This window comes from Delphinapterus leucas, chromosome 1, assembly GCF_059928025.1.
Source record: "Delphinapterus leucas isolate spDelLeu-1000000601 "Yukka" chromosome 1, BTC_Dleu_Yukka2, whole genome shotgun sequence".
In the NCBI taxonomy this organism is placed as follows: domain Eukaryota; kingdom Metazoa; phylum Chordata; class Mammalia; order Artiodactyla; family Monodontidae; genus Delphinapterus; species Delphinapterus leucas.
The window spans coordinates 108,406,836-108,423,235 of NC_143129.1; the positions used below are offsets into that span (position 1 = coordinate 108,406,836).

General features: G+C 34.9%; 1 protein-coding gene across 1 annotated transcript in view; it reads right to left on the reverse strand.

Annotated features, from left to right (window-relative positions):
• Nucleotides 1-16,400, reverse strand: part of FNBP1L (formin binding protein 1 like) — a 140,991-nt gene that overhangs the window by 58,425 nt on the left and 66,166 nt on the right. Inside the window, exon 4 of the mRNA XM_089909445.1 lies at nucleotides 12,786-12,901. Coding sequence (XP_089765571.1) covers nucleotides 12,786-12,901 — 116 coding nt within the window. The remainder of the gene's footprint in view (nucleotides 1-12,785; nucleotides 12,902-16,400) is intronic.

Consider the following 16,400-nt stretch of genomic DNA (forward strand, 5'->3'; position numbering starts at 1 on the left):
TGTGCTATACAATAGGTCCTTGTTGTTCATCAACATGTTCTCTTTATGCTGAAGCTAAGTTGATAGGACACAATCCTGGAGGCCCCACGTGTAAAGAGCCTACTTGGGTATTAAATCAACAGAAAGGACAACAAAACCAAGAGAAAAAGAGAGAAATTCTTACTCTTCTGAGTACCCAGATCCCTAAACTTTTCAGTCAAATAAGCCATAAATTCCTTTCTTTGCTTAAACCAATATGACTTGGGCTTCTGACACTTGAAAGAATTATGACTACTACCACAGATATTAACACAAAAGTCTTAACGTACTCATAGCTTAAACACAGCATAAACAACACTAATTTGAACTCTAGCTTCTGGGAGGAAGAGCACAAATACCACAAGAGGGAAGGGGAAGAAGAAGAAAGTAATATTACTTTTACCTTTTGAGCATGCACAGTTAATCCTCAGCAATTTTTAAAAATTTGTCTTGCCTCTCTTATGTAAAGTCACCCATCTGCCCAAGCCCCAATAAAGCCCTCAGAAACCATATACAAACCACTAAGACTCCATCCAAGCCTACCCTGCCACTAGAAAAACTACATCATGGTCCAAAATGTTCTTGTATTCCACTAAATCAAAACTTCTAGGAAAACATATGCCCTAGAAGACACAACAAATTATTAATAGTACTCATTTCTAGGGAGAGGGGCTGGGAAGTGACTAAAATTTAAATGTGTTACAGTGATCATATACTGTTTTTTTAATTTAAAAACAAATTAATGATAAAAGCATACCCAAAGAATTTATCCCCTCAAAGCAGCTGATCTCAGTTGGGCCTTCTAAGAAAACAGTCTGAAGTCGGCAAAAATACACACCAAGGTGTGACTGGTTACTAAGTCCCACAAATCCTTGCTTTGAATTTTTAACATAATATGCTTATTAGGTCAAATAAATCTCTGGCTTGTCTTAAATATGTAAGTGTAAAACAGGCAGGTTCCTCCTAAACTAAAAATATTTTAGGCAATTCATCTCTTTCAAGAAATCTGCCCTTAAACCCTCTTGCACTGTTAGTGGGAATGTAAATTGATACAGCCACTATGGAGAACAGTATGGAGGTTCCTTAAAAAACTAAAAATAGAACTACCATACGACCCACCAATTCCATTACTGGGCATATACCCTGAGAAAACCATAATTCACAAAGAGTCATGTACCACAATGTTCACTGCAGCTCTATTTACAACAGCCAGGACATGGAAGCAACCTAAGTGTCCATCTACAGATGAACGGATAAAGATGTGACACATATATACAATGGAATATTACTCAGCCATAAAAAGAAACAAAATTGAGTTATTTGTAGTGAGGTGGATGGACCTAGAGTCTGTCATACAGAGTGAAGTCAGAAAGAGAAAAACAAATACCATATGCTAACACATATACATGAAATCTAAAAAAAAAAAAAGGTTCTGAAGAACCTAGGGGCAGGACAGGAATAAACATGCAGACGTAGAGAATGGACTTGAGGACACGGGGAGGGGGAAGGGTAAGCTGGGATGAAGTGAGAGAGTGGCAGGGACATATATACACTACCAAATGTAAAATAGATAGCTAGTGGGAAGCAGCCACATAGCACAGGGAGATCAGCTCAGTGCTTTGTGACCACCTAGAGGGGTGGGATAGGGAGGGTGGGAGGGAGACGCAAGACGGAGGAGATATGGTAATATATGTATATGTATATCTGATTCACTTTGTTATAAAGCAGAAACTAACACACCATTGTAAAGCAGTTATACTCCAATAAAGATGTTAAAAAAAAAAAAGAAGAAATCTGCCCTTAGAACCCTCCTACACTGTTGGTGGGAATGTAATTGGTACAGCCACTACTGAGAACAGTATGGAGGTTCCTTAAGAAACTAAAAATAGAGCTACCATATGATCCAGCAATCCCACTCCTGGGCATATACTGGAGAAAAACATGGTTCAAAAGGATACATGCACCCCAGTGTTCATTGCAGCACTGTTTACAATAGCCAAGACATGGAAGCAACCTAAATATCCATTGACAGATTAGTGGATAAAGAAGATGTGGTACACATATACAACGGAATACTACTCAGCCATTAAAATGAATGAAATAATGCCAGTTGCAGCAACATGGATGGACCTGGAGATTATCATACTAAGTGAAGTAAATCAGACAGAGAAAGACAAATATCATATTATATTGCTTATATGCAGAATCTAAAAAAAAGATACAAATGAACTTATTTACAAAACAGAAACAGACTCACAGACTTAAAGAACAAACTTATAGTTATCTATAGTTATCTGGGGCGGGGGAGGGGAAAGGTGAGGGGGAGGGATAGACTGGGAGTTTGGGATTGACAGGTGCACACTGCTGTATTGAAAATAAATATCCAACAAGGACCTACTGTCTCAGCTCAGTACTCTGTAATAACCTAAATAGAAAAAGAATTTGAAAAAGAATAGATACATGTATATGTATAACGGAATCACTTTGCTGTACATCTGAAGCTAATACAACATTGTTAATCAACTATACTCCAATATAAAATAAATATTAAAAAAAAAAGAAAAAGAAATCTGCCCTTAGTGTCAGTTTCCCTAGGCTACTGTTTTTGAAATTTTCCTCTCTTCTAAGTCCAGAGATTCTCCAAGTAACCAATTATGATAGCAGTCTTTATATGTAAGACATGTTTTGAATAGCATGTTATGAATCAGGAATTAATTAAAACCAAGTTTTATACAGATACAATACATATTATAGAAATTATAATCGATGTCATAGATAAGCTAATACTTTGTTTTGATGTGTGTGTGTTTCATCCATGTTTTCTAAGAACCTTAGGATCATGCACTATGGATACAGAGGAATTAACACTTCCTTCAGTAGCCTGAGAAGGCTTCTAAATGTAATGGGTTTCTCCAAATATTATAGTATTCTCTATATATCCTAATTGTATATGTGATATTAAATATATCATACTACTTAATTTATATTTAAATTGCTGATTTTAATATTTTTTACCCATTCTAGTTTTGTCATGTTTATATGAGTTTTAGTGAAAATTATAAAGTATTCCAAATAATTTCTCAAAACTTTAATTCATTTTTATTTAAACTACATTTTACAGTTAAATGATGAGGTACAAGATACCTCAAAAAATTTTAAGCAGAAAATCACCTCTATACGTTTTCAATCCTTCAACATTTGAGAGGCTCTGAGCTCTAATTACTGTTTAACAGGTGATCAATACCATATTTATTTGTAAAATGGGACACAAATCATACTATGGCAGAAGGGTAGTATTAGATATCTGAGACTGACTAGTATCCCTTTTCTTAATTGCTGTCCCTATATCTAACGGTTAACATGCTTAGGAATTACCAGATTAAGACAAACGGCCCTATTTGTGGGCCTCAGCTAAGTGATCCAGAGATAGAAAACTGAATCTGGCTGGGCCAAAGAGTTCTCTTACTGGAATTTTTAAGTGTTTGTATCTGATACAGCTTTGAGATCAGTACGAGAGCTGAATCTCTGAGACATAAAACTGAATGTTGGTGAGTATATTTCCTGCCATGTGGAGAAAAAAGGCCAGTCTGCACTGAAAGAATGAAGCCAACACATAAAAAGAAGCCCAAAAAGGAGCGGGAGAGGGCGGGCGGGGGGCGGGGAGAAGGGAAGAAGGGAAGAAGGGAAGGAGGGAAGGAGGGAAGGAGGGAGGGAGGGAGGGAGGGAGGGAGGGAGGAAGGAAGACAACAAAGGTCTCTGGTTCTCTGGCTGTGTTTCAGATCCTGACTTTTTTTTCCCCTGTGACCTAGCTGCATCCCAGGACTTCCAGCAGCTGAACTGTTCAACCTCTTCTTGAGCTCAAGTTAAAAAATCAAATCAATTTAAAAAAATCAAATTAATAAAAGATATCAATAAATAAATCAATAAATATCTCTTCTCAATAAATTTACCATTAAACAAAGTAGCTCACTGGGGTTTCCATCACTTACAGGCACAAATCTTTCCTCATATAGTGGAAAACTGAATGTAAAAGATATCCACATACAAAAGAATGAAGCTGTACCCCTACCTTACAACCATATAAAAACGTTAACTCAAAATGGATCAAACATCTAAACGTAAGAGCTAAAACTATAAAACTCTTAGAAGAAAACATAGGGAAAAGTTTTACAACATTGGATTTGGCAATGATTTCTTGGATATGACACCAAAAGCACAGACAACAAATGAAAAAATAGATAAACCAAACATCAAAATTTAAAACTTTGTGCATCAAAGGTCATGATCAACAGAGTGAAAAGGCAACTGTGGAATGGCAGAAAGGATCTGCAAGTCATATATCGGATAAGAGGTTACAATGCAGACTGTATGGAGAACACCTAAAACGCAATAATAAAAAAACAAACAATCCAATTTTAAAAATCGGCAAAGAATTTGAATAGCATTTCTCCAAAGATATACAAACGGCCAGCCAAGCATATGAAAAAATACTCAGTGTCACTAATCATTAGGGAAGTGCAAATCAGAGCCACAATGAGATTTCTTACACCCATCGGAATGGCTACTGTCAAGAAAAAAGAAACAAAGAAAACACCCAGAAAATATTAAGCATTGGTAAGGATGTGGAGAAATTAGAACCCTTGTGCATTGCTGGTAGGGATGCAAAATAGATCAGCCACTGCAGAAAATAGTATGGTAGTCCTCAAAAAAATTAAACATAGAATTACCATAAGATCTAGCAATTCCTCCTGTAGGTATATAGCCAAAGAATTGAAAGCAGGGACTCAGATATTTGGACACCATGTTCATAAAATCATTACTCACAATATGGAAAAGGTGGAAGAACCCCAAATGTTCATCAACAGATGAATGGATAAACAAAGTGTGGTATTATCTGTACAATGGAATAATATTCAACCTTAAAAAGGAAGGAAATTCTGATACATTTCCCAACATGGATAAACCCTTACAACATTATGTTAAGTAAAATAAACCAGTCAAAAAAAAAAAAAAACAAATACTGTATGATTTCACTTATGCAGTACCTAGAGTAGTCAATTTCACAGACACAGAAAGTATTAATAGAATTGCCAGAGCCTAGAGGAAGGGGAAAATGGGGAGTTGTTTGATAGGCAGAGTTTCAGTTGTTCAAGATGAGTAAGTTCTAGGAATTGGTCACAGAGCAGTACGAATATACTTAATATACATATTTATATTTCAGCTTAAGATACAGCTGAAATACACACTTAAAAATGATTAAGAGAGTAAATTTCACGTTAGGTACATTTTACCACAATTTTAAAAAATTGAATGTAAAAAAGTGATTACTACAAGTAGTATTAGACAAATTCTGAATACTGTATTTGTTTTTTTAAGGGACATGCTTCATTATACCTCTACTGGTGGTAAATGGCGAAATAGACCGATAACAAGAAGAAATAAGAGGACTTAAGTATTTATGCCTGAAAGACCTAGAAGAAAAACCAAACAAGCTTCAATGGATGTGAAAGTAAACAAAGTATTTCATTTCTTAAAAATGCCAGTTCCTAATTTTGCTTGATCTTTAGCCTGTCAAGGATACACAGCATCTAAAATGTGAAGGGGACTATGGTATCAGCTCCATAGTCTATACCCAAAGAATATATTCAACAATTCATTGCTATTTAGGATGTGATAGGCATAACAATGTGATCTCTAATCAACCTGCAAATCTTCCAGAAGAATATTTTCAGGCATGTTCAAGACAGAAAAGAGGAAAATTATTTTATTGCTCAATTTAGACTGAGGAAGGAGCAGACTGGCACAGACTTAAGTATTATACTTTTCGGAGAAATTTTGTTCTGCAAGTTGATAACTTCTGTTTTCCTTCTAAATATTAGATTCTTAAAGCAGAACTATATAACACAGTCCTAGCTTCAAGTCAGCAGCTTAATCTATCTGATTTGCCTATATTTTAAACCTAGAGGATGATGAAATAAACATTTTGTCTCATTTTAGACACTCCTACACAATTCAAATGGCTAAACAAATAACTCAGAAATAAAACTATTAAAGGCATTATGAAAGAGCTAAGAGATTAAGTGATCTATATAGCCAACATCATTGACAACCTTCTTATTTCTTTATAGTTGTTTAAACAAGATCTTTAAATCCTTTTCACTGAAAAGCTCACTATCAAAATGTTTACCACAACTGGGTTGAACTTATTTTCTTTCTTAAGAGCTTTATGTTTTACTTGTTAGGTTCTGCTTCATTTTTTAAGGAAACAGTTTAATATAAAAATCAGGAATAGGCTTCATGATTCTTGTTAAGGTGATGAGCTTGAATTTCTTGACTAGTAAAGCAGTAGAGTTCATTGATTGAATCATTCCACAAAAGTTTACTGTTGTATGCTGACTACAGGGCAAGTACTCTACAGGTCTTAGAAATAGGACAACAAAGATCAACAAACTCTTGTGAAGATTAAATGAGATCGCATCCTACATAAACTGAAAATGACAAACAACCCTATTGCTGCAAATGTAGGTTAGTAGTCTGGTGGATAATTAAGTTGAGGGTTGGGGGCATCTTTTAGGTATAACAGAATGAACTGAGATAAAATTAGAGCTCCATGGCACACAAAAAGTACAAGGATAGGAGCAGAAAAAATGCCAATGATCAAAAAACAAACAGCTAGAAAACTGAAAACAAAAATAAATTTAAAAAAAATTTTAAAAAACAAAAAGCAAAAAAACCAAACAGCTAAAATATTGTAATGATAAGTGTATGAAGTCCAAATCAAACATATCAAGAAAATATAGTTATATTACATTAAAAAAAGGTTCTCCAATTGTCATGCTATTTCCTCTCCTCTGATAAACCACCAAAAGAAAATAGCTAATAGAGTTAAGGAGAATATTACAGGCAAGAAGCAGAGAGAACTAACATTATGCTATCCCTAGCTCCAATTTATAATAGGTTATAGGAATAATAAAAGTAAAAAGCATTTATCTTAAATTCTCATAATTAAATTTTTAAACTTCCTTAACGACAAGTACATTTTCTTAAAAGGAAGGACTTCTAAAATGTTAACCTTTTATTTTAACCTGTTCTTATCTTTATGGAAAAAGATACAACTAGCCCTAAATTTATGAAGTACATAATTTAATTTATATTTAATTAAATTTCTATAATTTAATTGTTTATAATTAATTGTTACATTATAAACAGATGTGTTAGTTGGAAAGAGTATGTTATGTAGTTTTTAGATAATTTATTATTGTCCCTAGTAAAATACCTTAGAAACCCAAAGATGTCTCAATGGCACTAGGTACTGGTGATAGAAAAATATCCTCTTCAATGAGAATTAGTCATTCTCCCTATGCTGAGAGGCAGCACCAGGTACTCAGACTCTGCAGCCAGATTTGAGCCAGCTAGCTCTTTCTTCACCCCTCTGTAACTCAGTTTCTTAATGTATAAAGTAATACCAACATCTTATTGGGTTTTTATGAAAATGAAATAAATTATAAGATGTGTAAAAGCACTGAGAATAGCGCTGGCACATTAAATGCTATGTTAAGTGTTAAGTAAATACCAAAAAGTGCTTGTTCTGTGCCAGAGACTATTCTAGAAGTTAGGAATAAGCACTGCACAAAACAAACAAGAATCTTTTTCCTTTGTGGAGTTTATCTTTTATTAGGGAGACTATTTTCTAGAATTAAGAGGCAAAAATTATTTAGCCAGTAAGTCATCTGGATACAGGCACCTAGATATGTACCAGGCAGGCTCAGGAACTACCAGAGCCTGACAAGAATGAAAGAGTTCCCACAAGATCCATTCTATGAAGAAAATTAATATAGGGAATAGTTGCTCCTGCTTGTATCCAGATGCCAGTCTTAGGGTTTACTACACTAAGCAGTTTGATCAAAAACTCAGGGGAGGCCAAAGAGTCACAAGTTAAACAATGGCCAACCAAAGAATAAAAGTAATCTCTACTTTCCACAAGTCAGTACAAAGATGAGCTCCCTAGGTTCTTCGGAGACTAAACAGTGAGATAGGAATAGAAAATTCTGATAAAGAGACATGAGAAAATAAAGACTAAATAGAAAATAGAAACTGGTTTTATTTGCATTATTCTATATCTAAGCCTATTTGAAATATTTGGGACAGCTCTTAGTAGAGCAATCTCTTCACATTGATGTATATGACATAAACTCTAGTATGGATAGAAAGCAGTACACAGTCAAAGGTTCACCATATAGTTAGAGATCCTAATTTCCAAACTAAAGTGAAACACAGGTCATTCAATTATTTATGCATTCAACTTACATTCACTCAGCTCTAGAGGTACCAGCTATGTTGCCAGGGTTGGCAAGGTACAGAAATAAAAATAAGATCCAAGAAATTTGGAGAGATTTCTGTTCTGGTTAAGGTAAGAGTAAGTTTTAGGCTTCCCATTGTCCAATCTATTTCTCTCCCAGTACCACGCTGTCACGTTTGAGTCAAAAAGGAATGATCTGGGGTGGAAGTAGGGGAATATAATTTCATGCAGCAATCTCTATGATAGAATTTAATGCTGTAATTATTTTTACTAGAAAAAAATGATACATACTATTATGTATATAGAGCTTCTTTTTTTCACTTAAGAAAATTTAGTCAATCTCTGTCATACAAATACAATATTATAAATTTATTAGAAGAATGACTGATTTCAGTTTTTTATGTCCACAAACAAAAAACATTCTACCAAGTGATTCAAAGTCCCACTTATTATCCATGGATAATGGATAATGGACATGGACCATTAGTCCCACTTATTATCCATGGATAATGGACATGGTTCAATTGTTTTTTGTTTTTTATACAGCAGGTTCTTATTAGTTATCCATTTTATACATATTAGTGTATACATGTCAATCCCAATCTCCCAATTCAACACACCACCAGCACCACCCCCTGCCACTTTCCCCCCTTGGTGTCCATACGTTTGTTCTCTACATCTGTGTCTCTATTTCTGCCCTGCAAACCGGTTCATCTGTACCATTTTTCTAGGTTCCACATATATGCATTGATATACGATATCTGTTTTTCTCTTTCTGACTTACTTCACTCTGTATGAGTCTCTAGATCCAGCCATGTCTCTACAAATGACCCAATTTCGTTCCTTTTTATGGCTGAGTAATATTCCATTATATATATTTTATATATATATATATATATATATACACATACACACACGCACATCTTCTTTATCCATTCACCTGTCAATGGGCTCAACTGTTTATAACTATGTCTCCAAACATGATTAGACGCTTTATTTTTTTTTTATTCCTCTCCTCAAACCACTACCAAAAATGAAGCAATACCAAACTAAAATAAAGTTAAACCAAAGCCATCAAAACAGAAGACAGAGAATAAACTGGGAGTGCCAAAATTATACTGCAAATTAAATTTATGCAAATAAAAAATATATATTTACAAAAAATATATTGCAAAATTTAATCCTGCAATATATTTGAAATGTAAATGTTTAATATAGTTGAATATAGTTGTTATTCAGGAGACAAAAGAGCTGCCTCACTATGAAAAGAAACTGTCCTCTGCAGTAGCAAAAACAGGAGGGAGTCAACCAAAAGAATTTTTCCCATTAAAGAAGAAATAAACAAGGCACACTTCTTCCCTTTGGACAAAACAGATACTATAAAGAGTAGCTGATAATCCAGTCATTTACTAAGCATTCATCCAAAGCAGCAAATCTCAATGTAGAGAAAGGGAAGGGAGTAGATGGTTTTCAAGTTACACAAGCCTCCTCCCAGCTTTTCCTTATTGGAATTCCTCAACACCTTCCAATAATCCTGCTCTTGCTGAGAATCACTGCAAGTGAGAGCCACTGTTAGGATGAACGTGTACTAAATTTCTTTAGTCTGCTGGGACAGAAAAAAGATGCACATCACTTAACCTGAGTATCTGTACATGACAAAACCTACTTTCTCACTATAAAATTATATTTTCATATCATGAAATTGTGGGTTCTAGCCACTCCTGCTTCAAAGAAGTGGTGTTAAAATCTCTTTTTGCAAGTTAAGTGAAAATTATAACTGTTATTATCAGTCACAAAACAGAAAGACAAACAAGTGTGCCATTTGATTACAGTCCTGTTACTCCGGTAAAACCTTGGCCATCCTGAAACTCTTGAGGCCCAAGTTATTCTGGACAATTAAACATTGCAGATTGCTGAAGGTTTACCTTATAAATTACCAATTTTTATTCTATAATTTGTGATAGGATTCGCTTGAAGTATACCATCTTCTTTGCTTAAGATTACACAATTGTTGAAAAGACTTCAATAATTAAAAAATACAAGTAAAAAGTGTAAGTTCCTTCCCTTCTCATCCCCCCACTCTTATTCCTCAGAGGTAACCAGTGTAAAACAATTTGGGGTGTACCCTTTTAGACCTCTTCAGAATACATACAAATTTTACACATAGCTATATACTCAAGCTCAAGTAAGCAAGGAGGTCTTGCTGTACGTTCAGTTCTGCAACTTGCTTTTTACACTGACAGACTGAGTAGCCTTTTAAATATGCTGCTACACCTGACTTTTTCAAATTGCATATTCCACAGTATTTTTCATCATTGCCTTACTGACAGGTACCTTTAGTCTGGAAACAATTTTTTCATCTGTTGTTTGCAATCTTTTAATCTTTTCTTTATTATTTGGCACTTCACACTGCCATCACATCACTGTACTGTCTGTAGCATTTTCTTTCTTCACTTCTATTGGAATACTTAGAAACCAGAAAACTTAATGTGCTAGAGTTGAGATCAAATTATAAAGTAAATGAGGGAAATTTTTCATTGTTTACACATGAATACATTTTTTTATTGTTATTTTAACTTTTCAGAGGTCCTTAACGCTTCCAGATTCCTGAACGGTAAAGTTCCCAAGTCAAAACTTTTGGACAGGTAAAATATCATCACAATTATTATTAATATACTAGGTTCCCTGTTTATATTTTCATACAGAAATTCCTTGGTTTAAAAAAAACATAGGAAGCAAATGGATCATGAAATTAGCATGATGCTACTATTTCAATAGATGTCATAATAGTAGTATGTATATCATTATAAACATAAGTAACCTATTCATCATACTAGTCTATTTCATCCCTACACCCAGTCAGCTCCTTGCATAAACTGCTATAAATGGTGGACATATGTGGTTTATCACTCAAATATCCCCCTTCCTTCTGTGATCCACTACCTTAAATTTCTTTTGGGCACCTATCCCTCCCCCAACCATTAGCTATAAATCAATCTAATATTCTCATTTTGGTGAATTGTTCAGGATAAGCATATAATCTAACCAGGGTCAGCAAGACAAAAGGAGACTTTTGCTGGGATTTCTGGAGAAAAGAAGTTGATACACACTTGTACTCTGCTCTCCTTCCATCTTCTTCCTCTCCCTTCTTTCACTTTCTTCTTTCCCCCTTTCCTTCCCTCTCTTCTCCCCCAAATGCACAAAAGAGAAGACCATCATTCTTCCCCAGGATGTGGGGGTATGAAGATACGAAGTCTAGAGCTATGGGGGTAAAAAGGATGGTACTGAATGAAATCTGAGGATAAAAGCAACAAGGGGAAGCAGAGCCAAGAAATGGCGCCTAGACACATTTGACCCATTAGTCAAAATATGTCTACAGACTTTTCACTCATGTGTGCCTTGTGGGTTGGATTTTTCTGTCACTATGCAATATAAAGAATCCTAACCCCTACAGCTAGAACCTTATATTGTTGTCCAGTCTTCAAGCTTCAAACACCATTTTTATTGAATACATTGCAGCAAAACTACTTGTCAAGTTGTGGTCTAACGACGATTTTCTGCTTAAACAAAATCTTAAGACAAATTCCATTTGAGATTAAAATTTTCCCTTTAAAACTTTTATCTCCTAACATATTCCAAAATCACTTTCATCAATAATATCTATCTATCTATCTCTTTATTTATGGCCGCGTTGGGTCTTCATTGCTGTGTGTGGATTTTCTCTAGTTGCAGAGAGCGGGGGCTACTCTTCGTTGTGGTTCACGGGCTTCTCATTGCGGTGGCTTCTTCTGTTGCAGAGCACAGGCTCTAGGTACATAGGCATCAGGAGTTGTGGCTCACGAGCTCTAGAGCACAGGCTCATCAGCAGTTGTGGCTCGTGAGCTCTAGAGCACAGGCTCAGTAGTTTTGGTGCCCGGGCTTAGTTGCTCCACAGCATGTGGGATCTTCCCGGACCAGGGGACCAGGGATCGAACCAGTGTCCCCTGCACTGGCAGGCGGATTCTTAAGCACTGTGCCACCAGGAAGTCCCTATATATCTAGTTTTTGACAGAAACTCAGCTCATCACACTCACTTTCTAAGTGTTCGAAACTCTAAAGAAATGAGAAACTGGAGAACTCTTCAACATTTTGCAAAGATTACTAAAGCAAAAGGTTACAGGGGAATAAAACTGTAAAGCACAGAATTAATACCCAGGTATTTCTTTTTCCTGGAATTTTGCTTCCTGATTTTATGACTTTAAGTATCTTTCTGGAATGAAAGCTACTCATGATCTAGCTAGCCAATGTTCCTTCTGATACTAGGCAATGATTTAATTAAATTAGTCATTAAAACAAACCAGTTACCTAATTCAATCTAACTCTGATGACAAACACAGAATTTAACCTCTGGTATATCACATTTATCTAACATCCAACTATTTAAACATGTAATTTCATTTCTGAGAACTGAAAAAAAAATGTAACTTACCTCAATTGTTTTGCATAGTTCTGTTCAATTTCTATCCTCTCTTTAACAAATTTGGCGTATCTTTCCAAGAAGTCAATTCCCCATTGTGTATGCTTGTCTAAGCTGTCGAACTGATCCTAGAAAAGGAAGGTAAAACCACACTGAAAAGTCTGAAATTTTATCCACAAATATCTTAACCAGCTTCTGTCCAGGCAATGAGGTATGAAAAGAGAAACTTAGGCTCTTCTGCTGGTCCCCACCAATCCCATCCTTTAAGGCCTAGACAGAAATAGGTTCTTCAGCATACATCATGCTATTTTTATGCCTGAATATCTTTACACATGTGGTTCCCCCTGGCTGCAACACTCTCCACAGATCATCTCCTTTCAATTAACTCTTTATTCCTCCTTTGAGATTCAGTTCAGGCACTATGTCCTACAGAAAATGAGGCACTATGTCCTACAGAAAATGGCCCTAAAAATCTCAGGCTGGGCTAAGTGGTCTTTCTCTAACTCCCCAAGGTTCCCTATAAATTACTGTCTGTTCACTTGCAATACTATATTGAGAGCAGGAGCCATGTATTATTCTACTCTGAACTCCTAAGGCACAAGCACTATGCCTGGCACCACAGCAGGCTCTCAGTGAAGAATAATTTGAACAGAATCAAATAAACTTAGGTTCAAATTCTGGGCTCTGCATGTTTACCATATGTTTTGACCTTGGGCAAGTTACCAAGGCTCTTTATACTCTTTCCATCTTAAAATGGGAGTCCCATCACGCACCTCAGTAGGATTATACTGATGTCATAAAGTGTTATACAGTGCAGTAAACATGATACTAACACATAAAAATCACTGTCCTGAAAGGCTCTTTGCCTTCAAAAGATATTCCCTTCTACCTGTTGCCTGAAAAACCATCATTTCCTATTCTTCAAGAATAATCTCCATATTGGCTAATAACTTGGTGCTCTCTACATCTCCCATATAAAAATCTGTAATTCTGGCAAAATATTCAGATATCATCCCTTTCTATATCTCTAGTTGTTTTATCTTTCCAAATCATCCATGGTTTAATTACGTGTTATTTACAAATGAATCATCTCAAAATCTTTGCCTTTTATCTCTTTCCCTACCTTAAATCATTATAAAATTCTACCCATAAAGGTAAAGTCTATCTAAACAGCAGAGATAGAATTCATCTAGCTATCATAGTTTGGTATTACTACTCTAATTCTATTCTTCCATGCATCGTTTTCATTATTATTTGGCTACCAAAGTAGATTTGAAAACAGCAAGAGAATGCACTGCTCAGTAAACTTAATTGGTGTATTAGTAATATTTCCCATTATAAATCGGAATTCTATTGCAAATTAAAAAACTCTCAACAACAAAACATTCCAGAAAAAGAATAGTCTGAAGCTGAAACAATCATCCTTCATTTTCCAAAATGCTTCAAAGGCTTCTTCCCATCATCCTCTTCATCAAATTTTATATTAAACTTCCTTTATCTTCTAGATGAAATCTCCAAAAATTTTTATTATATACCCTAATCAGTAAAAATTCTGAACAAATACCCCTATATGTATATTTATCTATAAATTATATATATACTATTCTATTATGTTATTATGAAATCCACAAAAATAGAAATTTTAAAAAGAAATGAAAATGAAATAAACATTATTTTAAATAGCTTTTTGAAACTTATTTAACAAACAAACAAAAGCCCTGGGGCCATAACTTTTTAAAATATTAACAATTTTAGTGAGAGCAATGAATTCAGCATGCTTCATTACTTCTAAAATCTTGGTTTAATACTTAATGGCAAAGCAATCTGAAAGCCTTGGTTCTAAACTGGAACATTTAGATTTAGTGGTTGTCACAGCTGGGGAAACAAATGACACCTCACAAAGATATAAGATTAAAAGGTCTAAATGGAAGAAGTCCACTGTTGACTATACCTTCCAATTCCTTTTTATGCAAAAATTTGGCTTAATCAGAAAACACTGCATCTTTATATTTTAACAATAATTTCAGTGAAGTTTTAAACTCTGCTGAAACTGACTGTAATATGATTTTATGTGTCAATTTGGCTGGGCCACACTGTCCAGATATTTGGTCAAATATTATCAGATGTTTCTGTGAAGGTGTTTTGGAATGAGATAATATTTAAATTGCTTAATTTGGAATATGTAAAGCACATTACCCTTCATAATGTGGGTGGGCCTCATTCAATCAGTTAAAGGACTTACTAGAACAAAAACTGACCTACCTCCTTCAAGAAAAATGCTTCCAGTAGGCTGCCAACAGACTGTCTTTGGGCTAGAACTGCAACTCTTCCCTGGGCCTACCTTGCAGAGTTTGGACTTGTCAAGCCTCCAAAATCATGTGACCCAATTACTTATAAATCAATTCCTCTCTCTCTCTCTCACACACACACACACACACACATCCTTGGTTCACACTGACTTTAAAACAAGCAATAAATTTCTTTTAATGTTTTAAGTGTGCAGATACAGTAGCTGCAGGTGACATCATTTTTAGCAACAAAATTCTACAATGATGAATGCATTTCCAAACATTCATCATCAAAATTCTTTTTCCATAGCTCAAGTTTCTTTGGAAAAGTAACTATACATTCACTACTAAAGTTTCCCTTTTATCTTGAAAAACCAGATTTTCTCAAAAGTACCTGCTAGGAAAGCATATTACTAACAGCCACTTATTAAACATCAACAAATTAGACACAACAGGAGATGAACAGCAAACCTGTGTGAAACAAAGTTTTTCAATAGTCCCTCACCATTTCATTTGGAAATACTGTAAAAAGTCTACTATATTTCAAAGGTATTATTTTTATAAAATTAACCATAATAAAAATATGCTGTAATATTCTGTGGACTTCTCACTTTAATTTCCTTTGCTTACCTATAAATGATGAAGTGAATAAATTGCAACCATATCCCAATTTCCTTTTTAAAGGAAATTATTAATGCACTGCTTTATCAGTGGTTATTACATGGTTTTTTCATAAAACACTGTTCAAGTCACTTCTTTTTGAGAATAAATCTTCAACACATCTTTCCTTTAGTGGTTCACAAAAACAATACTTCAAAATATAATTATCAAAACAGAATCTAGCAAATGTTGTAAGCTGAGATATTAGAAATATGTGTACTATAATAAACTATATAGCAAATTTTCAGTATATAATTTTTCCTAAAATATATTTCTTTACTCAACAAACAGTATTTGTTGAGATCATTAGTTAGTCACCATGTTGTTTTACACATATCACCATTTTTACCACAAAAGGAAAAGTAAGGACATTTTTAATAGCATGCTTTTTTTTTTTTTCCCACACCACGATGTTGCGGGATCTTAGTTCCCTGACCAGGCACTGAACCTGGGCCCTGGGAGTGAAAGTGCAGAGTCCTAATCACTGGACACGAGGGAATTCCCAGCATGCTGTCTTTTACCATTAACTCTGAAATTTCAAGAGGATTCCAGTCAGTCAAGTTTACTGCAGCATTATTCATAATAACCAAAAGTTGGAAACCACATGTCCATCAACAGATGAATGGATAAACAAAATGTAGTGTATACATACAATGGAATATTACTCAGCCTTAAAAGG